The 24,479-nt window shown below is 34.2% G+C and overlaps 1 protein-coding gene across 1 annotated transcript; it reads left to right on the top strand.

The window, feature by feature from the left end:
* The first annotated feature begins 10,218 nt into the window (after window positions 1-10,218).
* Window positions 10,219-23,297, top strand: LOC147411275 (Protein kinase superfamily protein). The gene is made up of 8 exons (XM_086446691.1): window positions 10,219-11,098; window positions 11,972-12,256; window positions 12,407-12,724; window positions 14,303-14,530; window positions 16,890-16,990; window positions 18,786-18,900; window positions 21,214-21,690; window positions 22,690-23,297. The coding sequence occupies exons 1-8, from the start codon at window positions 10,691-10,693 to the stop codon at window positions 22,900-22,902; spliced, it is 2,145 nt and encodes a 714-aa protein (XP_086302817.1). The 5' UTR covers window positions 10,219-10,690; the 3' UTR covers window positions 22,903-23,297.
* The last annotated feature ends 1,182 nt before the right edge of the window (window positions 23,298-24,479 follow it).

Genomic DNA, 24,479 nt, shown 5'->3' with positions numbered 1-24,479 from the left:
GTAGGAATCTGAGATGGTAGCTCTCTTTCTATATTGTGTGGAATTAATAGTAGTTATTTTTTGGAAATTATAGTGAAATTTGTAGGAATTATCATGATTTATTTCTTAAAATACTATGGGGTTTTATCGCTATAATAAAATTCATACACCAATATCAAATGCCAATAATATCGCAATCCATCGCTTACCACCTCTCCTTAACCTTTGTTAAAAGTCATTGTATTTTCTACCCAAAATTCCATTGTTTCAACCTACCATTAAACCGTTGTGAAAAATAAATTCCATCACCTTTGACCTCTAGTTACGGGTGTACATTTTACCTAAAACCCGGATCGAACTTGAACCGAACCCGAATCCACCAGGATTGAACCGAACAAAAAAAAATTGGTTAGAGTTCGATTTGACGTCAAAAATTGGAATGAATGGGACCAATAAAAATCTGAAACGGAACCAATTAAAACCCAAAAAAATCAAAATATTCTGAAATATTCCCCCCACCCTCACCCCTACCTACCTTCTATCTTTATAGTCATACAATTAGCAACAAAGTATTTATTTAGAGTAGTAAATAATTACAAATAAAAAGGAAGTTTCTTTAAATGATGTCAGAATGTATATTAGATGTTATGTGGATGTGTTATGTATATACGATGTAATGTGGATGTGTTATGTACAATGTGAATTTTGGATGTTTAAATGATGTCAGAATGTATATTATGCAGGTATTTTGTTTATCAGGAAAATTTCATATGTCCATTTTTAAGAGGAGATGCTGCCGAAATTTCTATAGAATTATAAATTTTTCTATAATTTTTATAGACATTTTAAAATTAAAATAATAATTATTTTAATTTTTATATAATTTCATTATATTATATATATTTAGTGTAATTATATAATTATAGGAGTATTCTGGTAATTTTTAATGTATTCTGGGTGCATTATCAACTTTAAGGGTATTTTGGTCATTTTACCCTAATACAGCAAATTCTTGAAGCTGTATCAAGCAGTAATTGCCAGATTCTGACAGCACAGCACTTTTAAAAAGCTCTATCAAGCAAGCTTTTCAGTGTTTCAGATTCTGACAGCAGATTCTAACAGCAGATTCTGACAGCAGATTCTGACAGCAGAAGCTGACAGCTGAATCAATCAGGCCCTAAGTATGGTTAATCTAAATATTCTCTCAATGATGCATTTGGAGTTTGTATGTGAATTTATTTATTAGTGGGTTTTACTTTTTATGTATATTTTTTAAGATAAAATATATATTTATTGATTAAAATAAAATTAGGGATATTGAATGAGTCAACCCACCCAAAACTATCAAATTTGGGTTGACCCGAGCTCAACCCGATTTTTGAAGATCGAGCTTGGGTTGATCCCAGGTTGAGGGTTCTACCACTTGGGTTGAGCCTTGGTTTACCCTCCAATACACCCAGGTTTCCAGACCTAATTTTAAATTATCAGTAAAAATATTTTTTTTATAAAAAATACAAAAACCCAATTGACTCTAGCAGATTAAGATGCTAAATTGGTTATTCAAGAATGATACCAATGTGACTTGGATAAGTCATCTTGGTCTTAGACCATGTTTAAACTTTGCAATGACTCCGTATTATAGATTTTAAAAATTGGTTTTGGGATAAGATTGGTATGCATCGAGTCAGGTTTGATTCGATGCTACTCCCTCTTGTGCCATTTCGCCTTTCTCTCTCAATTTCCTCAATACCTCGAGACTGATGGTCAAATGTCTTATTTCTCGCTTCGTCAAGAGTTAGAAAGCACTGAAAAATCGAACAATCGGTAATAAGAGAATAATCAACCTTACTTCGCCAATTCATAAAGATGAGTAAAAATAGTTTAGACTAACCTATTTCATGCTTGTTAAATTTGATCAAAAACTATATATTTTTTTTAGAGATCGGAAATAAAGCACAAAATCTTATTTTGTATCAATCAAACATTCAAATTCTTTATTTGAAGAAAAAAAAATGTAAAACATATAAGGGAAAGAAATCATTGCCATGCTTTGCTAAGTTTGAAAACTCTACCCATTTAAATAAGATTGGAGCCGAATCAAAGGGGTTTCAATGACAAACTTGCATGGTGCCCTATGATTCCATTCCAACTCATCAAACTGGCTCATTAACTTGAAGAACATCTTTTTCTTTCTCGAGGAAGGTAAACTTATATCTTGATTCACATTGTTTAGTTGTTTATGTTACAATGTTCCAAGAAATGAACTCATGAAAACTCTTTGACGAGGTTGGTATTATGGTTTTAGGACTCGTTTTAACGTCTCATCTCGTCCATGAACGAGATTGAGTCGTCTTGAACGAATTTCCCAATATGTTTGAGTCATCTCGTTCAACAATGAGAAAAATGAATTGTGATTTTAAATCTCGTCTGATACATATGACTTGTCCATCCGTCTTGTTGGTAGACGATACGAAGACGTATCAAATGAGATTTAAAATCATAGCTGGTATAGATTTACTTGGGAGGGAGGGGAGTGAGATGTTGAGAGCAGTTCAAGGTAACTAAAATAACTTTAGTGGTAAAACTTTATCGGATTTCGTTAACATGTGCCCTAATTAGGGCACATGTTAAGATGCATTGAGTACACTTTGCAAATAAGCATTGGAGGGTATTTTTGGTAGAAAATTAATTTTTTGAGAGCATCTTAAGTGGTAAAAAAAATTTAGGTGTATTTAATGCATGTTAACGTGTGCCCTTAGGCACATGCTAACAACACCCAACTTTATGAGCTAATTTGAAAATGATTGTTGTCATTTATTTATTTTTGGGTGGAATCCAATCTCAAATGATCTAATAAATCTCAAGCAAAAATAGAAAGAAATGTCAAAGGAGAAAATGTGTATCGGCCGAAAAACTTTATCTTCTCAAGTCATCTTTTTAAACTTTTTCGAGGCCCACTTTTTCACATTTACTAGTAAAAATCGGGGTAAAAACACAACTTCTTGGATATGTTGTCTGATCCTTTTAGGGTCAAACAATATAAAATTGCAAATGGATTAAGCCCAATGATGCAATGCATTACAAATAATCTATAACACATCATATAATAATAATAAAGTTATGAGTCGTGCTACATTACTTGCATTGGACACTAGGTTCAACACTGAGTTGGCCTGACAATGCACAGATAACCATAGATTTATTTTCTCAAGATACAAATTAGAAAATCAACGGTTCTCTATGCACTACCAGATCAACTCAGTGTCCAATGCAGACAATCAAAAAATATTTTCTTTGGTTTAAATTAATTAAGGTATATAATCAAAAAATAAAAACAAAAAAGGAAAATAAAATAAAAGATACGAGCACATATTTTTTCAAGTAACCATACTATCTAAGAAGAAGAAGAAAACAAGTATGAGCATGCACTGAGACTTCTAATGTCTTCTTCGTTGATTTATCAAAGAAGATGATGACAAGGAGGGAGATAGGCATGTGGCATGCCTAGATGTCCCAATGAATTTCATTAATCAAGGTATCATAAAAGTAATAAGTCGGTGTGATAGTCTAAACGATATACTTACCTATCATGATCTCGATATTAGTATTTTTATCAAGTTTTTCCATTAAGCATTTTTTTTTTTTTTAAGTAAGACATCTTGTATCATATACTAAGTGGATCCTAATATTGTGAAGTACCACTAGAGTTGGTTTTTTTTTTTTCTTTTGTCTTTTTCTACAAGTAATAATATTCTTTCATAAAAACACTATTCTCCTAACTTAACTCACATGCAAATATTATGAAATATATAATAATAAAATAACACAATTTACTGATTTTAGAGCTCTATTCTTGTACAACACACAAGTAGAGCAACCAACCAAAATCTATGGCTATTTTACATACCACAAGACAAGTCTTTGGGGGTTCACTTGCAATGACATTTTGGTACTCAATCTAGTTCATCAAATCAAACTATTAGATTCAAGTATTTTTTGTAATCGATGTTTGTCCATTGGTGGGTAGGTTTGCACTTTCGCGATGAAAATATTAAATTCAATGGCTAGAATTCATCAATTATGCCAAATTTTGGTATGTAGGTCCACAAAATGGTGTGCCAAACATTTGAACTTGACTTAAAAGTGTTTCTTGGTGACTTTTTGGCCATTAAAACGCGGTGTCTATATTTCCACCCATCATTGAGAAATAAATCCAACGGATTTAAATCATCAGTTAGGCTGGATTTTAGTGCATGTGAACACAAAATGGTGGGATGGAATAAATTAGCAAGTTGGCCCAAAATATTGAGACAAGTGGAATTTTGGGCAATGGAGGCCATTGTTCATATTTTTCAATCCTAGAAAGCAATCCCATAACAAATAAAAATGTTCAATCTTAATTTAATATGATTTTTAATAAAAGGAAAATTACCCATTTAATATTTTTTTATGGGAAGTGAAACTCATCTCTCCCAATTCTATATATGTATATTTGAAGAAGGTTTCTTACGAAAAGAATTTATACATGTTTCAATAATTATGTTCTTCCATTTCTTCATACTAAGATTTTTAATTATTCTTAATGACAAGAATGCACATCCATCACACATGAGTAAAAATGGAAATGCAAATAATAAATATTAATAATTATGCTTTGATTGCACATGAAAAATCAATTTCCATGGAAAATGACATTTTTCAAGTGTTTGATTGTATATGTCCATGAAAATTCATTTTTCACATCAATCAAAAGATCCACCATATCATGAATTTCACTTTCTCACCCATATGGGCAGGAAAGTGAAATTCATCTAAAATTTCTATTCCCAAAATACCTTTTTCTTTTTCTTTCTCACCACCATCACACTCAACCTCACCATCGTTATCGTTACCATCGCCGTCACCATTGCCGGTCACCTTCTTTCTCTCTCTTTCTTCTTCCCTCACCTCCGTCGTCGCCACCATCACCACATCCTCCTCTCTTCTTCCCCACCATCACCACATAATCACTACCATCATCATCGCCATAGTCGTCGTCAATGCCATCTATAGCCACCATCATCCTCCTTATTCTTTTTTTTTTCTTCTCACCCTCCCTTCGTCCTAACCCTTTTCTCTCTTTCTCTCTCTCCTTTTTTTTTCCTGATATTTCTTAAATGCAGTCAAACAATGGAATTTGATGTTTTCACCCTACTCATTTTCTACTTCAATTTTTTCATGGATTTTAAATTCCATGGAAAATGACTTTCCATACAATCAAACACATCCTTAAAGTAAAATAAAACATTAAAAGCTTCGATGAATCTTAAAGATTTGTTACTTGTCATCATCAACCCAACAACATCAATTTATGACACAGTCCAATTCAATAAAATTGTAAAATACTCATTGTTGATGATAAGAAAGAAGATAGTTGAATGGGTTTATTAGCTTCAAAGAGGGAGGAAGGAGATATATGATGTGTATTTAATGTTAGAAATTTAGAGAGAGATCGGACGGGAGAGAAGTTGTAGATTTTGGAAAATCTTAAATATAAGATAGGGAGAGAATGGTATGACTTATCTCTTGTAAAAAAATTCAAATGCAAGCATATTTTATCATGCTAAGATGTAAGTCATTTTAATTAAAATACAAGTATGTTAACATGGGATATGGTGATAAGATGAAAGGGTACATATTTTTTAATTTTTTTAAATTACGTAATGTGAATTTGGATAAACATTACCTATCCTTCTCTCACTATAACAATAATGATTTTTGGGATCAAATTTCTTCTTATTTGTTAATTTTTACTACAAGGACCTACATTAAAAATGTTAGGGGAGATGGTTTTACCATTTGATGACAATCTGACATCAAAACTGTGAGAAAATGAGAGATAAATTCGAATTTTCCTTTAGAAAATTATGATTGAGAAAGTAATCGAGCTAAAACTCTTATTTTTGTTTATAAAATCTAAAGAGTACAAAAAAAAAAAAACCTAAAACACAGTGAAGGTTACACCTATTTTTAGATAGACAATTAGCACACAATGCTAAGTGTAGGAGGCAACAAGCTCATGCATTGCATCAAACTCCTCTATAGAAAAACTTGTCTTCGAGTTGGAGTAGCATCAAAATCATCCACGTTGACAACATAATAAGCCGCTAAATGCTTCATATTGATAACAAATGATGACAATCCGATCTCAAATCAGTGAGAAAATGAGAGATAAATCCTAAGTTTTCTTCTGAAAAAAACAAAAAACAAACTAAAATACAATAAAGGTAATATAGAGTAACAACTAACCAATTTCAACAGATAACTAACTTTAACATCTGCTACTACACATTGTTACTAACTGAAACAACAAACAAAATGGAAATTAGCACACAACACTATGTGTAAAAGACAACAAGCTCATGCATTGCATCACTACTATAAAGGAGTTATGATATAAAGTGAGATTCACACATCATGGTATAAATGTAATTCTTTTAGTGTAAAATTCTTAAATTTTGTAATTACCAATATCGGATTTATAGTGGGGGGCACTTGCCCCCACAAGACTCTTAGTTGACCCCACAATTATTTTTTTCACTCTTAATTGTCCCCACAAAATTTTTTCTACTCTTGGTCGCTCCCACATGGGCAAAATCCTGGCTCCGCCCCTGGTAATTACTATATCATTTTAAACCATGATGAATATTAAAAAAATAAAAAATAAAAAATAAAGATGGTTTTTGTTGGAGAGATTCCCTGGTTCAATGGTAAACATGGCCCTCGATCCAGTTTTGGAAACACTGCTTTTGTAAACCTCACAAGGATTAGATGTTTGGTTACTCACAACAAGTATGAAAAGCCTATCCAAGTGGGAACAACAATGACTTCTTCCTTTTTTTTTTTAATAAAGAAAAAGCCACTTATGGGTTGGTGAGATGGCCAAAGCACGCGTCAAGAAATTGAGATCTTGAGTTTGAATACCCCCTCGGAGTCACTGAGGATTAATCAAGTGCTCTAAAAGGCTCGTATACCTTGATTCAAAAAAAAAAATTGATATCTTTTAAAGAATGCCCATAAAGGTAATTATGTGTAGCCCTCCATTTCCGTTGCTAATTAAGTCTTAAATTACATTGCCAAACACCCGTTTTGTTACTCTTCATTCATTAGGGGAAGGACACATGCCATGCATGTGAGGTAATGGCCTTAATTTTATGACTAGTGAATAAAAAAATATTCAAATCATGAAAGATGTATTTAGATAGACTATTTTCATCTTTTATGATCCTTTGTTAAGTTAATTTTTTTAAACATACTTTAGGAATATTATATAAAAAATATTAATTTTGTAATTATATAAATACCATAGTTGATGTCAACTGTAACACACACACACACACACTCTCACATGTATATGCACTTTTGATAAATGCATTTAAATATGAGAATTTAGTGGTTGTCCACTTTCAAAGCCTTTAACCAAACAAATAATTTTTTTCTATACCTAATCTGAATTATAAATAGGTACGAAGTGTTTTTTGGGCCAACTTGGCTAACCAAACGAGGACCTTGATCATGGACCTTCAGTCCACATGACCTTTTACACATACATACAACATCTAAATATTGGGATTCAAAGTAAAGATATATGTTGTATATTTAAGGTACATGTTTTATCTTAGCTATTGAATTTCTTGATTTAACTCTCATGATTGTAGGTATGTAATAAAATAAAACAATTGTCTTCCCCATAAAGAGTAGTTTTGATTCAATTTCCACGTATCTCAAGTAGTAGTTTCAACTTTAGTTCATTTCCTATCCCCACTTCCCTAAAATGCCTCTTCAATTTTATTGATTTTTCTTCTTTTAATATATTTTTTAAAATAATATCCCCCCAATTTTATTGTCTTTGCCCTTTCTACCTCTTTCACCCTCTTAATCCCAAAGTTGATAGTTGTGAGTATGCATGGGCAAAACTATAGTATTCTTATAGAATTGTGATTATCTAACGCTCTTTTTTGTATACTTTCTAACCTGGCAATTCATAGAACCCTAAATCTTTGTCTTTGTGTATCTCGAAGCAAATGATCTACGATTCTATGAAGGGGGTGTATAAAAAAGAACGTCAAATTATCAAGACTCATCCTTAAATGAATTATTTTTTATGAGTCCAAATATAACAAATAATTATGCCCCAATCCCGACCCTATATAATATCATTTATTTGATCAGATTCCTATCACATCGATAAACAATTGACATAGAATTGATTTAATAAAATTTTAGATAAGATCTTTATCAAAACTCAAATTCTCTACCTAGAGAGTGCAAGTCTAATCCAATATGGTAGAAACCATGGTTTAAAAACTGTTACAAGATCGAGACGTATCGATCGATAACTTGGTATCAGAGTTGAACGAGATCAACTCACAAGTCACTTTTTTGACCGAGATTTAATATCTTATGTTTAATTTTTTGATTTTTTAAAAGAGACGTCTCAAATGTATCGCAAAACTCGTCTGAGATGACTTAGTATCAAACCTGGATGAGATACAAAATTGAGTTTTAAAATCATGGTGAAAACCCTAATAACTAAAAATAAGAAAACAATAGGTGAAAAGTCATATGACCTTAAATAAGTATGTTTAATCTTTGGTCCAAATAGATAAATATGCGATATTTCCCAATGAGACAGATTTGTCTTTTCTTTTTCTTCTTTTCTAAAAGACTCTAGAGAGCAAAAAGTAACAATCACCACCAACCAACAACAAAGACAACAACAATCAACAATCAACCTCTTTCATCTTAAAATCTTACATACGTTTGTTTTCAAAGTTCAAACCATCTTATAATCATAATTAATTAATGAATTAATAATAGTAATTAAACAATAGTCTTCTTTAGTGAGCCGGAGATTGATCTAGGTGTCTACATGAGTGATACTGTGGAGTACGTATTCACTATGATCAAGACCGTAGAGTGATCTACATGAGAGTAGTCATCCTCAGGACTACAAGACCACTGCTCAATGAAAAAACCTTACGAGATTAGAATAGTATATTAATCAGATGTAGCTTTCGTTCGGCAAACGAGTGGGACCAATCATAACTCTACTGACTTGGTGGGTCCCACATATATTTGTTTTATGCTTCATGAATGGAAGACATGACATAAATTTCAGCTATGCGTGGAGAGACTGACAACTGTCAGATCATATGGGCAGTAGTAACTTTCTCAAGTTACTACGGTTGGATTATGTGAAATAGGTTTCTATCACGTACATCTATTGTGTACCAAGTTCATAACACCCACATCAAACCATCATGATTATCATCATTGGAATAATTTTGACCTTAGAAAGTTATGTGATGTGATCTAACGGTTGAAAATCAAGATTACGCTTCTTATATATTTGCAGTCTATTCTAATAACAGAAAATAGGAAAAAAATAAAATAGTAAAACGGCATAAATTCCTTTTACGGCTTTTACCTAACAATATTTATAGTGAGAAGAAAGCTGTTCAGGTAATCTAAGGACCACAAAGAAGAGTAAATATTCTGTACTCAAGGGAGCTGATTACTATATAACTCTCAGTTTTTTTGGTTTGTTTTTCAATGCATCCTCATTTCATCGATGGAACCCATTAGCCTTTGAATGTGTGGTCCACCATTTTATAGACATTTACATAAAATTGTTCTGATTGGTGATTTACATCAATTTTTGATAATTTAGTTTAACAAATAATGAGTTGGTGGATCCAAAATAGTGTCCATTTGGGCTGCCGATGGATTGGGGTCGATTTGGGACCAATTAGATAAGAATTAGACCGAACCCAAAATAATGAGATTGAATTCTGGATCAGGTCTAAATTGGATTGGAAAATGGTTGATCCATAATCGATCTGATACTCAGATTGAATCTTTATTAGAATCCAAATCCTCAATCCAACTCCTGTTATTGAATTGAAACGGATCGGATTTTGGATCTGCACCGATCCACAACATCCCTATTGTCCATATTGCAGTTGGGGAGATTCAGAGTTGATTTTTTATCTAACTTCTTGAAGTACACTGACATGAACTCCACAAAGAAAGCGAGTGAACAGTGTTGCTGTCAGCTTCTTGGAGTAATGTCTTCCGCAGATCAAAACCATCAAACAATCGTCAATATTTTACTGGGTACAAATCTCGAGGATTATTAAACGGTTTAGAACATTTCTGGTCTCTTCTTCTTCTCTCTCATCTTGACTGAAAAAGCTGCCTTCTGGGGCAAAGCCGTCTTTCTAATTATAATAATAAGTACATCGTTGAGACTTGAGATCAGAGAGAAATTTTTATCTACTCAATCAATCATCGTGCCCTAGATCCATACCTTACTCCCTCAACAAGAACCCTAGACCAGTCCATCTCTAGGAATTCGATCTCATCTCGTGCACCATTGACGCAGATGGATGATCTTCGTAGATGTATTCGGTACATATTCTTGTAACTTATGTGAAAAATTATAACTTTTTTGATGTAGAAACGACTTAGAAAGATTGAATATTTTATTTCGTTGTTGTACTTTTCGAATTCTCATTCGATTTGTAGTTTTAGAGATGATTTTTGAGGTTTGGAGTAGAGATGAGTTCAATCTTTTTTGTTTTTGGTTGAATTTTTGATGGATTTCAAAGAAGAAGAGGAGATTTTTGGGGTTGAGTTTAGGGTTTGTTAGGGTTGATTTTGTGGCACCATGGGTTGTAGTTGCTTTAAGGCTTCTGCTATTGAGGATAGTAGGGAGAGTCCGAGAGAGAGGTTATCTAGTAAAGCCTCGTCGGATTTACGTGCTCCTCGGGTTGCTTCGTCGAGGAGAGAAGAAATCTATCGTGGGAAAGATAGACCAGATAGTAGAGATGGAAGGGTTACATTGATTGATAAGCAAGGGAATGGTTCTAATCGATTGCAGACCGAGAATTTTGAGAAGAAAAAGGAGAAGCCTCAGTATATTAGTGCTCACCATCCTGGCGTCGGGGTTGTACCAAAGGCTATAGAAGGAGAGCATGTCGCGGCGGGTTGGCCTGCTTGGCTTGCTGGTGTGGCTGGAGAAGCCATTAGAGGATGGGTACCACGGCGAGCAGATTCTTTCGAGAAACTGGACAAAGTATGTTCCTCCCTTGACATAATCCTTTTGTTTGCACAATTAATTTTCTCACCCATATGTGATTTAGTGATAATTTTTGCCATTTTTGTTGGGGAAGATAAGTTTATTGAGCTGAACATGCTATAATCTCTCATGCAGATTAGTGAATTTGATTGCTCTAAAGATGGGAATTCAGATTCTGAACATGATATTTTGTGATTAATATGTGTAATCCGTCAAAAGATGTAAAATTTAGTGTTCAATTGCAGAAACATGCAAATCCATATGTCATCCTCATCATGTCGTCAAAGCCTTACCCTCAACATTTGGTGTTATTGATGCAAACCTACTTGCACATGTACTATATTTTTTTATTAGTATATATGCACATAAACTTGTTGATTTTTGATCCATAAGAGTAAGTGACCTAATGGCTCAAAATCCTACTGATAAATTATGGATAAACGCTACTTGGTTGAGAAGTTGCAATGGCAGTTTATTGTTGACTTCAAACAGTGAATTTGCTTGTTCAGCCTACTGTCATTTTCAATTCATTGGCGTGGAAAAGCATTTCATGTCTAATGTACATCATCACACCATTTTGTCTTTACTTGTCATTTTTTACAATCGATCGGATCATTGGTTCTTGTTTGACTATGCATTTTGCCATCATCCTTTCCTCAATTTCTCATTTGGGCGTTTTATAACTGGGGCTATCAAATTTTCTTGTTGAGAGTTCTAATAGAGGGATTAAATCTCAGTAAAAATGAATGAATGACCACACATATTAGGTGGTTCTTTCGATGGAGTGGGTTTTGTTCCCAATGGTTCTCTATGTTAGGTGGATTCATTTTGAAAGGTTTTTGTTGTGGTGATGGCATCTCAATTTTGCAGATTGGCCAAGGAACTTACAGTAACGTTTACAGGGCTCGTGATCTTGATTATGGGAAAATTGTTGCTTTGAAAAAAGTGCGGTTTGATAACCTAGAGCCTGAAAGTGTTCGCTTTATGGCAAGGGAAATCCACATTCTGCGTAAGCTTGATCATCCAAATATAATAAAACTGGAAGGCCTAGTAACATCACGGATGTCTTGCAGCTTGTACCTTGTTTTTGAGTATATGGAGCATGATCTTGCAGGCCTTGCTTCCTACCCCGGTCTCAAGTTCTCAGAACCACAGGTACTGATTTTAAACAACTTACATTGTTCATTATCACTGCATAAACAATTCCAAGGACAAACTTTAAGGTTTTAATTTTAAGTCCCAAGTTTAAAACCATGCCTGTGCATTTTGGAGGACAAACTTTAAGGTTTTAATTTGGTTTGTCAGGTTAAATGTTACATGCAACAACTTCTTCGTGGCCTTGAGCATTGTCATAGTCGTGGAGTTCTACATCGTGATATAAAGGGTTCAAATCTTCTAATTGACAATAGCGGCACCTTGAAGATTGCAGACTTTGGATTAGCAAGTTTTTTTGATCCTCATCAAAATCAACCGTTGACAAGCCGAGTTGTTACTCTTTGGTATCGACCGCCAGAGCTTTTACTTGGAGCTACCCACTATGGAGTTGCTGTGGATTTATGGAGCACTGGTTGCATACTTGCAGAACTATATGCTGGCAAGCCTATCATGCCGGGAAGAACGGAGGTACCTTGGTTATTAATCCTTTTCCTGCCAAACACCTAGAATTTATGATATTTAATGTGTCTTATTCATGGTATTGGCGCTTTCATAATGTGCAGATCAAAAGGAAAAATTTCTTCTATGTTGTTTGTGGTCACAATGGCAGAGTCCTGATCCAAATGAACTTAAATTTACTAGAATTCCATTTATTGCAATGATGAGGAAAGTGTAGCTGCTAGGGTACTTCCATTAAATGAATTCATCCTAGCTCTAATTCTCATCATCAGATCATCATTAACGGGCCTTATCCTGAACTATTTGGGGTTCATGATGATTCTTGTTTCATCATTTTCTGAAGTTACATCTGTTGTTAAAGGGTATTTAAAAAAGAAAATAAAAGCTATTGTTAAAGATTTGCAGTGTTTCCTTGGTGCTTCTACTTTTGGAATCTTTTCCATGCTGACATTTGTTAGCACTTGGTCACTTGTCGATAGGACACGACAATTCTGGGCACGTATGAAAAAACACCATGTGCTATCATCAAAGCATGTCTTATTTCGACCCAATATGCATTCTCTATTTTTGGTAATAGGTGGTTGTGAGCATGATTTCTAAAATAGTTTTTGGATTGTGTTCATCCAATTCTTATTTCTAATATCTGTTATTATTTTTTTGTGCGGTCATATTGTCATGTTTGATTTTTAATAAGTTGGTTTGCCAAACACATGTCGGCACCTTGACAATTAGCACTCGTGTCACATGATTGGGTAACACCGAAGCTTTGTATTTCTACAAGCTGGATAGGGTTAGCTCTTTTTTTAGCTTTTTGAGGAGAATATTGACTCCTCTTAAGTAGTATTAAAAGAACCTATTTAATCTTCCCTTGATTTTGAGGTAGGGGAGACATGACGTCGGGGAACGCATAGAGAATTATGATTGCTTGGAGTTTGAGGATAGCAATGCATTGAAGTAGATCAATAAGTGACTTCGACGATTGATTGTTGGCATGCCAGGAATGTGGCAATCTGAAGGTAGGCAGTGGGGTACTTTGATGTTACAGGGTCGTTGAGAATCTGACTTCATTTGGAGTTTGGACACTCTTGGTGTGGGATTGCTATACGTGTCACCAAGCTGCTAAACTGATTTGGATTTCAAAATTATTTGGCATGCAATATTTCCACTCTTGGTGTTTAGCTTTGGTCTTGCATTTCTACTAATACTTTTTTGGGCGGTGGGGACCCTTGTCTACTAGGAAATAGGAATTGCCTATACCATGGACTTCACTGTCCTAGATTTTGGTTCACATTGCAGAGTATGAGGTTAGGTTTCAAAACTCTCTAAATTTAATCAAAGGTATGCATGCTTACAATTTTCAAAAGAACCCTAATTTAGCAGTTCTTATAGAAGGTGTCATATATCTTTATGACCTCCGAAATTGCACATTGACTTTTTATTTATTTATTTTTAATTATTGAGATAAATATGATATATATTTCCATTTACTTACTATATTCTCTCGTTTTGCTTTCCTCCTTTTAGTATGAGTTATTTTCCTTTACTGGCAGCAGCTTGTTTTGTAAGTTTGTATCTTTTACCTTATAGGTGGAGCAGTTGCATAAGATTTTCAAGCTTTGTGGCTCACCATCTGAGGATTATTGGAGAAAATCAAAATTGCCGCATGCAACAATTTTCAAACCCCAACAACCTTATAAACGGTGTGTTGGAGACACATTTAAAGACTTCCCTCCAGCAGCTTTAGGGCTTATGGAGACCCTGCTTTCAATAGATCCTGCAGATCGTGGAACCGCAGCTTATGCTCTCAATAGTGAGGTATGTAGTTTCTTAATAGCTGATTCCCAAGAGGCAATAACTATTGTGGTAGATAACCTTTTCTCTATATTACATCATGAGTGTCAGCTATTGAAAGAAAACTTTTTTTTTTTTGATAGATAGCTATCAAAAGAAAAACATTATGAATGTCATTTTTACTGAATTCTGTGTTTATCTTATTATTTCCTCTTTGCATGGTGTTCACCAGGATTCTTGATAGTCTATTCATAGTATTTATAAATCAAACCTGCGAACTTTCAAATTTTTTGGATTCTGAACGTTTTAGGCTGAATCTCTCATTTTTTTTTTTGTTAACCAAAATCTCTCAATTTTATATAAATTAACATGGGATCATACTGATAAAAAGAATAAACTTCCATGGAATCTGTCATTTTTTTTGCTTAAGTTTAGCAGAGGTGGGAGTTAACTAGTCACTTGAGCTGCAACTCCTTGATGCGTTTGGGTGCATGACTTGCAACTCCTTGTGTGAGTTGCTCACATTGTTTTCTTTGTTGTTGCAAGTTGCACTCTCTCCCTCCAATGTGATTGGGCGAACGAGTTGCAATCCCAATAAGGACCTATTAACATCCTCATTGCCACCACTAGAAATTCCAATTAAGAGATGAATTCATAAGGAAATTTTGAATTTCATGGGTTAGTCACAGATTTTTGCGTGTTTGTGCATGCCATCCTAAATTCTTCCGACTACTACTGCCCTTGAGAGTTACATCTCTTTTGCGAGTTAAAACTCTTAGCCATCCAAATAGGCCCTTAACTGTGTTTTCATCTCGTGTGTCATTTGATTCTTCTTCATTGCTTGCTACTTGTATCTTAGTGGATAAGGTTGCCGGAACACAGTGCTGAGGTGAAGCTGAAATATTATTCAGGAACCAATGGATTTTTCTGAAAGTTGCATTCAAATCTTAGACACAAGTTCAAAGCATGATGGCAAGATTAAAACCTCTTTCTTCGTCTTTTCTTGAAGTCTAGGAATGGAGTCACCATCTACTACCGATAAAATAATGATTATGCCTTCCTGCCCTTTTTGTAGTCGATGAATTGATGTTTGAGGAATCTCCTTCCAATACAATTGGACCCTTTAACTTAGGTCAACTACTGTGGTTGGGTACTTACAGAAATTTAGAGAAGCCGGGCTCAGAGGTTGATTACAAATTAGTCTAAATGAGAGATTTTATTTTTTATATTTAAATAAAAAAAATAGTCTGTTGATCATCAAATTATTATAGTCTGAAAGGATAGGGGCTTCTCATGCATTTGGCATATTGTGCCTCTAGTGGGATATGTGTTAGGTGATATGGTCAATCCAGAATTGGCCCATAGGTTGTATGATCTGAATTTTTGGTGTGTGTACATATTGGATTTACTAGTAGTAGACCATACCAGTAGCTGAGTAGTATGAGACTGCCACTTCTTTTTTAACTGAAATGCAGCACTTGTTATGAATGTTAATCGAAATTGTTATTTTTATTAGTCTAAAGTAAGAGAGGATACTGATGGATGAGCATTTTTGTCTACAAGTTGAAGAGCTCCGCTATCCGATCTTGGTGTAAATCATATAAAATGAACTGGGTAGTGTACGTAATTTAAATGTGACTTGCTCCCCTGTAGTGTCTTTTTCTGTGGACATGTGCATCTAGGATGGTTCATAGCTTCCTCTTTTTGTACGTGCTACATTTTGTTCCATTCTTTGCTGTATATGATGTCTGGATCAAATTTAGATCAATAACTTGTTTGTTGTATGTTTAAGACTACAAATGGGATCAATGACGCCGATATTGCATTCTTTAGAAACTGTCTTAACTTTTTCACCACCTCTTCCACCAGGTTAAAGGGGATTTAATAATGTCATCAGATGGTCCAGGTGGACTTTTAACTACCATTTTAAAACTTCCTAAATCTGATATAAGTTTGAATATTTGGGTAATAGATTGGAAATACATGGAGTGGGAAGAAATGTTATGTTTCAAGAGACTAATGGACGGTGTCATCTCTATCGCTCCCTTAATCTAATTTATGCATTTTTGAATGTAAACGAGATTATACATCCTTTTATGGGATCTCTGTAGTCTATTTCTGAATCTAGTAAATTTTATGTATTTTCATTTGCTAGTTAATGGAGCTGTTGGAATTGTCTACTGATATTTCTATTTATTTATCAATCTTTCAATACGGTCGGTTTATTATTGCCTTTGCTAACCATTCTAGCCACTTTGTTGTTGCTGGTACTTTACATTCTTTTCCACGAAGCAACTTGTTTGATTCTCTCTTAGGTTGGGGAAGGAAATTATTTTCTATCTCTGTTTTGATATTTTATTTTATCAATTTCTGATGTTTTCAGTTCTTTACAACAAAACCGCTTGCTTGTGATCCTTCAAGTTTGCCCAAATATCCTCCAAGCAAAGAGTTCGATGCAAAAGTAAGGGACGAAGAAGCTAGAAGGTGTGCATTACTTACTTTTCATTCACATCATAAAGATTGACATAGCACCATATCCTTTTCTTTGTGTCGAAATCTATGTGACAAGGACACAAAGACATGGTTTCTGACACTATGCTTTTGAGAAACTTGAAATATGGACATCCCCATGCTAATGTATTATAATATACCATTTCCTCTCTTTTTTTTTCACTTAATTTTTTTTAATAAATGAAAATAAGGAGTGAAATATATGAAAAGTAAATAACATTCCTATACATTGTAATTTAATCAAAATATTCTTTAATGTCGATCTATTGTTTGTGTTAAACAACCTAGTAAATTAGTATATGCAGGATGAATTACACAAACCTATCAATCAAAAATAAAAAAATAAAAAAATGAGAGGAGGAATTACACAAGCCCACTTTCAAAACTATAGGAAATTGTTAAAGGGTAACACTACCCCTTTTTTTTTTTTTTTTCAAATTTTTTTACATTTGGTAGGTAAGGCGGGAAAAACTTTAAAGCATCCATCCTGCTTCAAAATTTTGGTAGAACCCTCTCCTTTAGATTACACATGGTGTCTTCAAGGAGATATCCCAAATATTGTCAAAAAAGTAGGGGTGTGAAATAAACTCAAAAAGCTACATGTTATGTTATGAGGAGGGTTCCTCCAAAAGTCGGCTTCAGTAAGGTGGACTTGAACCCATGACCTCAAAAACCTGATCTATAAAGGAGGCACTTGAACCAGGTTTCCAAAGGTGGTTTTTGTATTGATTACACTACCTTATTTTTTAGGGTGTATGTTCTGTGTTGGTACGTGGCTGACACAGAAAAATCCTAAAAATTTCCATGTCCTTTTTAAAGAGGTGGAAAAATTATTAACTTCATTTTTTAATATTGTATTCTAAAAGAGCGAAAGGAAGACCCAAAAGAACATGGATTGAGATAGTGAAGGCTGAAATGAATTCACCTTCAATAACAAAAGATGTGGCTTGAGACAATTAAATAGGGAAACAAGATTTGTTTAGCCGACCCCAAATACTTGGGATAGGCTTTGGTTTTAATGATGATGAGGATGATTTTCTAATATTTTTCAATTCTTCTATAACGACGATTTTTTTACTCCTAAATTATAATATTATATAATTTTCTAAAGGTGATGACCTTTTCTTGATCATATTTTACTAGTATCAGACCATCTGCACTCTGCATCTTCAACAATTCCTTGTTTGGCCATTCCGGTGTATGTATTTTGGCTATTTTCAATGAAGAAATATCAGTCATTTAGTGAAACAATTGCTGTTCGATGCATACTCTGTGTACACCACAATTGATGTTTACTAGAGTATGTCCCAGTATCCTTTTGTTCATTAGCCTCTATTTTTGATAGACAAGCTGTATAGATAATGTGGTTTGTAGGTAAAGGCTTGCTTTGAACCCAGGTGCTATCAACGCTTACTCGCTTACAAACTTTACCAACTTAACTTCAATAGTTTAGATATAAGTAAATGTTTTTGTCAGGTTTATTGCTAAAAAAGAATTTATGATGAAAAAAAAAAGAATTTATGATGAAAATCAGGAAGATCTTTATTCTGATAACCCTATTTCATTCTTTCGTACTCCACAAGTGCAACTTAATCATCATCGTCTGCTAAAAATTCTGTACAAAGAATAAGTTACTTAAAAGAACTTCTTCCACAGTTTGTATGTTCTTGTTTTCAGTGAAGTGTTGTTTATAGAAAAACTTCCCTTCTTACGAACTACTTTTAGTATTGTCCTCCTATCGATATTCACATCTTTGATACTCTAACAGGCAAGGGGCAGCAGGAGGCAAGGTGCAGAGGCTTGACCTAGAAAGGAAAGGACAAAGAGAATCCAGGGCAGTTCCGGCACCTGATGCCAATGCTGAGCTAGTTTTGTCAATGCAGGTAACATACTATGATTATAATATATGTGCAAGCAAATTTTCTCTTTCATTTGCATTTTTTGCCAAGATATTTTCTGCAATCAGTGGAATATAAAATAGTATGTACTGCTTTGGTTGTTGGGCTTAGGTTCTTAGTTTACCATCTTCTGTTTCATTGTTTCCTTTTTTGGGTGTTAATATATTAATAAGGAATCTTGAGTTCCACTATCCAGTGATCTGAACGCACAGTATACATTATAAGGAGAATAAAGCACAACTACGGGTCCAGAGTTCGGACCCCCCGTCATCAAATATTTTTAAAAAAAGTACAATAAAGCACAGAAAGTGAAGAAAGTACCTTCTGTTGCTTGCGCTTTTCATTTAGGCTTACATGGCATGTAGAATCATACACATGTATCTGTCTGTTTATCTCAACAAAGTTACAAGCATGCAGTCATACATATATGTATGTCAAAATAATGACATCATTAAAAGGTAAATGACGTCCAGTGGCTTGTCTTTATTAGTGGCATCCTAAGCTATGGGTGGGTTTTTTGCAACATATCTAAGTGTATGTGTGTGTTTGGGTCGTGGTGGTGTGTGGGGGGGTGGGGGGTATTTGGATATTAATACATCCATACATTAGTTTGTGTCCATTATCATACGTATCACATGTAAACTATATTTGTAGGATGATTTCCTCAATCAAGCTATTTTCTTTAGAGGTGAACTAGGCCAAAATTCAGCCCTATAGGATGACACGGAAACCCTGGAATTTGAACTTACCTTATATCTTGTTCCAATTATTCGCTGGTAAGATGTCAAAATCTTGAATGTTCACATTGTCTTTTGTTTAATTTCCAACTTTAATGAGAACAACAAAGAAAAATTGCTGGCTTTCTGTATGTCGTTATTTTTCTAGCTGCTCAGACGCGATTTTTCCAGTTGTAAACAAGTTTTTTATCTTATTCTTAAACCTGGATTGTGCCTGACAACTAAACACAATAAGAACTTCAACTTTTTTCGTTCTATCTCATTTCTTTCACTCATCAGCCCAGAACACACCATCTGTATCTATCCTTTAGAGCAAAGGTGATCTATTTCCAGCCTTACATTGATATAACTTTTTCATTCTATCTCATTTCTTTAACTCATCAGCGTAGGGCATATCCATCTGTGTCTATGCTTTAGAGCAATGGTGAAATATTTCCATCCTTATTTGATAGATGCAACACGTGGTAACTTTTCTACTTGTTTGATTTTCAAGTTGCAGCTGACTGAAAAATTGGTCTAATTATTATGGAGGGCTTTAAATTTGGACTATAACGACTTATGTAACATGCACTCCATTTTCTGACAAGTTTCCATGATGGACTCCCTGTCAGTCCCTCCTATCAGACTCATGCTAGTGCTTATTGGTTTTTGAAGGGAAACTACTTGGGGTTAGGCCTACCCCATCGGAATTATCAATAGATGAAAAATACAGTTGTAGGTGTTTATGACCTCTATTTGTTTGACTGTAGTTAAGATGAGAAGATATATGATCAAGGTTTCCTGGCAACTTTGCCATGTACCAAAAGGGGAGACTTGAGTGCCATGGTCACATTGTGATTAAGATAATTAGCTGTAACAATATGATCTCTTACCACTTTAATGGGCCTGAGCTACTTCTTCGGCTGCTAGCATTAGACCTCTAACCACCTCCTACAATTGATGATGATGAAGAATGGTCAGTGGAACACATCCACCAGCCACTCCACACAATGCTTTATTGTGATAATTTCTAATAACCCCCTATCCGGTATGGTGTTGGGCTATTGATCCATTTGTGTAAGGACACAACATACTTATCCAAAAAAGGGAAATGATGTGGATAGAGATAGCAAGAAAAGTTATGAATAAGCTTGATTGAAGATAGGGTTAATAATAGGATTAAATATTTCATGTTGCCGATCCCAATAATTGGGAAAAGGGTGTCGAATGAAGCCGTTATTTATATATAAAAAATTTGGTGGGCGAGCTGGATGTGAATCCACGGCCTCAAAGTTGCATTGCAAAATGTTCAACCAACTGAGCTATGTGTGTCTAACGTGTTAACTACATGATTCTGACGTATGTGGGTACCTATTTAAATAGAGTCTTTCTATGCTGTGTGCTTTCCGTTTAACTATAGGACTTTTCTAGTTATTAATGACTCGAGGCAGAGAATCAAATGTATGGCTGAGTTATTGTTGATACTAGTCACGTATTCCTTTATTTTTCTCTTTAGATTGCTTCACAAAATTTGTTTCCATTTTCATGACGATTTCACTGAATTTATCTCTACTGATTGCAGAAAAGACAAAGTCAGTCTAATTCTAAGAGCCGTAGTGAGAAGTTCAACACTCACCAGGAGGAAGTTGCTTCCGGCTTTCCAATTGATCCACCTAGACAATCTCAAGCCCTAGAAGAAACAAATAAAGATCCCCAGGGCCTATTAAATAAGAGAGCTTCACATTCGGGGCCATTGGTTCAACGGACTGCATGGGCAAAGGCTGTGAAAAATCAGGATGATGCTCCAAAGGTTTCAAGTGGGGCCGATTTATCTGCCTTGTCTGGTTTAGTTGCAGCAAGGAATCTATTATCCGATGGTCGTAGAGAGAAATCTGGTCCTTCACAATCAGATGCTTCAACAAACTTAATCGCCAGGTTTCCAGGATCGTTTGATGAGATTCCAGAATCCACTAGAAAGCAGGAATGCAAGCCTCATGCACAGGGCCCTTCAGGTTCTCATAAAAAAGATGGAAGGACCAGCAGCAGGGACCAAATTCTGGTAAGTGTTGGAAATCACAAATCATCATTACTAGTTTTCTAATCAAACTTTGTGAGTCATTTAAAGTTAAGGTAATATTGACCACAAACGATAGTTCTACTAATTAGTTCATTTTTTGAAAATTAAAATATATCAGTATTGTTTAATGATCTCTGAACTCTAAAGATAATGAGTTAATAATGTATGTACCCACATTGTATCATCGAAGCATTTTAGGTTGCTTAGGGCTTACCATATGGAAAGTTCCAACTCAAGCATGGGCTTTGCACACAACTTGACAATTATAAGCATATACCGATTTGTAACTGTTATCCATGGATCAGAACATCAATACGTAGTGTATTGTATTGTAAGATATGTATCATATTTGACCCTACTGATGTGATAATTATGGGTTGTATTTCAATTCCTTGATGTTTCACCGTGTATCTTAATGAATCAATAATATATATGTACCATGTATTGCATGATACATCTTAGATTAACACATCAATTTGTATGAAAGATTTTTTAGTGTATCTGAAATGTACCTACATTATCTTGTCATCCTCTCTTTCCTATTTTTCAATAAAGTTTGTATTTATTAAAAAAAAAAGTTGTAGGAATTTGAATCGTAAGTCATACTTGGGATCATAAGATTCACACAATAAACATAGTATTAATGTGGAAAGGGATTCAAACCTAAGATTCAACTCTTCAGAGTTTAGTGTTCGATTTGATTCCTTGGATTCAAGTAACTAATCCTGGGGTTTTAACAGCACTTCTTTTATCATCTATAAAGCCAGTCCAAACCCTAGAATTGGTGAAAGAAATCATGTTCCTCCATTTAACTTTATATATTTAAAATCATATTTTCTATTAATCCAATCTTCTCTCTATCAGCTTTTAGTACTTCAATCCAGTGTCTTAAATTTGTTCCATGCAAAGACATCACATGTTTCTAATTAGAATGTTTGTTAATATAATCTCTCTTTTTTTGTTTTTGTTTTGTTGTTGCAGGGGTATGGGTCCAAGGGAAACAAGATCCACTACTCTGGCCCACTACTTGTTCCTTCAGGCAATGTGGATCAGATGCTCAAGGATCACGATCGCCAGATACAAGAAGTTGTCCGACGAGCACGGCTCGATAAAGCAAAACTTAGGAAACTTCAAGCTGAAGGTAACCATATACCAGGCTATTCATTATTTCCTTCTCGTCGTGGAGCTGCGTAAATGGAATGCTGTGGCCGGACCAGAAGATTTCTTGTGAAGGGAAGACAGAAATAGAGGACTTAAAAAAAAAAAAAAAAAAAAGGTGTAAGAAGTGAGATTCGCTTATTGGTGAAATTATAAGCGAGTTGTGGGATTTTTAATTATAATATGGAGTTTTTTTTGTAAGGAAGCTTAAGAGAAGAAATGCTGTATCCACCATTGTGGTTGATGGTCATTTGAGCGAGCTTAAGTTTGTAGCTTATTATACACACAGCAAACAGATTGATTATCTTCCATACTGCTGAAACTGCAGTTTAAATATGGGTCGTGTCAGTGTTGTAACACTACCATATGCCATAAAACAGAACACTTTCTAATTTGGGAAGAAAAGATGGGCTATGTGTGGTGTTGATCCATATATAAATATATATATATATATATATATCATCCATGGTAAAACAGCAAAATAGAGAATGGATCAATGATTTAGCAAATTGAGAAGAAAGGTATTCATTTATATTCACATTATCCATTATATTGTGATTTTGAATAAATGTGTTTGAAATTAATATATAATGGGTTATATTAGGGGGTCTTTGCACTTGTGAAAATAGTCTTGTTTAAACAATCAACCCAATTGATTAAAATTTTTTTTTATATATCTATTGTGTTTAGTGGGGGACACTTGCCCTCACAAAAAATTTCCAATCTACAAGATTTATAAATTATTCCGATAGATAACAACGTCAGATAAAAATTATCTGTCACTATTGCCTCACAATTATTTTTCCACTCTTAGTTTTCCCCACAATTCTTTTTTCACTCTTTGTTGCTTCCACAGGGGCAAAAGCTTGACTCTGAATGGACGCTCTATATTGTGGCACAATTGATTGGGATGTTACTCTAGAGAAAGAATAGAGATTGGTAAAAGATAGGGTTACGGATAACCTAGAGTATATAAATTTTTTGTTGTAAATAGATTGTATTAAAGAAAAATAAACTAAATACATTAAAAAAAAAATGCCATAAGAGGTATTGCACTTCTTGAGATAATTTACAGGAAGCCTTATGAAACATATTCTATATGCTATGTTTTGGTAGAGAAAATTTTTACATTTCATTTGAAGTTTATTTCTCACAATATGGGTATTATCGATGTTGAAACATAAGTAGATAGAAAGATTAAAGTCGTGAGATTAGATAGAGGTGGTGAATATTATAAAAAATATGTTAAATTGGGCTAAAATCCTCCTCCATTGTCAAACTCCTAGAAATACATTTCATTAATACACAATATCTGATATGTCATAGAAGAATGCATTGTTTTCATACCTGGACCAACGCCTTGGTGCAACCGGTTCCAACTGGATTTTGTGATAAAATCAATCTGACTAATAATGCAATGGTTTTCATGAATATACTCTTTGATTAATTATAATTTATAAATATAGGTAATTTTGGACAAATCTATACATAATTGTAATTTTCTTAAAAATATAAATTGATATTCCAACTAAATTGACTGACTGCGGTCCAACCAAATTGACAAATACTTGGTCTGATCATTGGTTTGTTTTTTAAAACATTGGTCAAAAGAT

Source organism: Akebia trifoliata, chromosome 1 (genome assembly GCF_017979445.1).
Source record: "Akebia trifoliata isolate Shusen 1 chromosome 1, ASM1797944v1, whole genome shotgun sequence".
Classification (NCBI taxonomy): Eukaryota; Viridiplantae; Streptophyta; class Magnoliopsida; order Ranunculales; family Lardizabalaceae; genus Akebia; species Akebia trifoliata.
The sequence above is the reverse complement of the archived record's forward strand: the minus strand, read 5'-3'. Positions and strand labels throughout refer to the sequence as shown.

Bases quoted from the DNA above. Each gene is read 5' to 3' on its own strand.
- LOC147411275 (XM_086446691.1), top strand. From the start codon at position 10,691: ATGGGTTGTAGTTGCTTTAAGGCTTCTGCTATTGAGGATAGTAGGGAG. The intron at 12,725-14,302 runs GTACCTTGGTTA...TTTACCTTATAG, and splicing joins TCATGCCGGGAAGAACGGAG to GTGGAGCAGTTGCATAAGAT. The intron at 16,991-18,785 runs GTGTGCATTACT...ATACTCTAACAG, and splicing joins AGGGACGAAGAAGCTAGAAG to GCAAGGGGCAGCAGGAGGCA.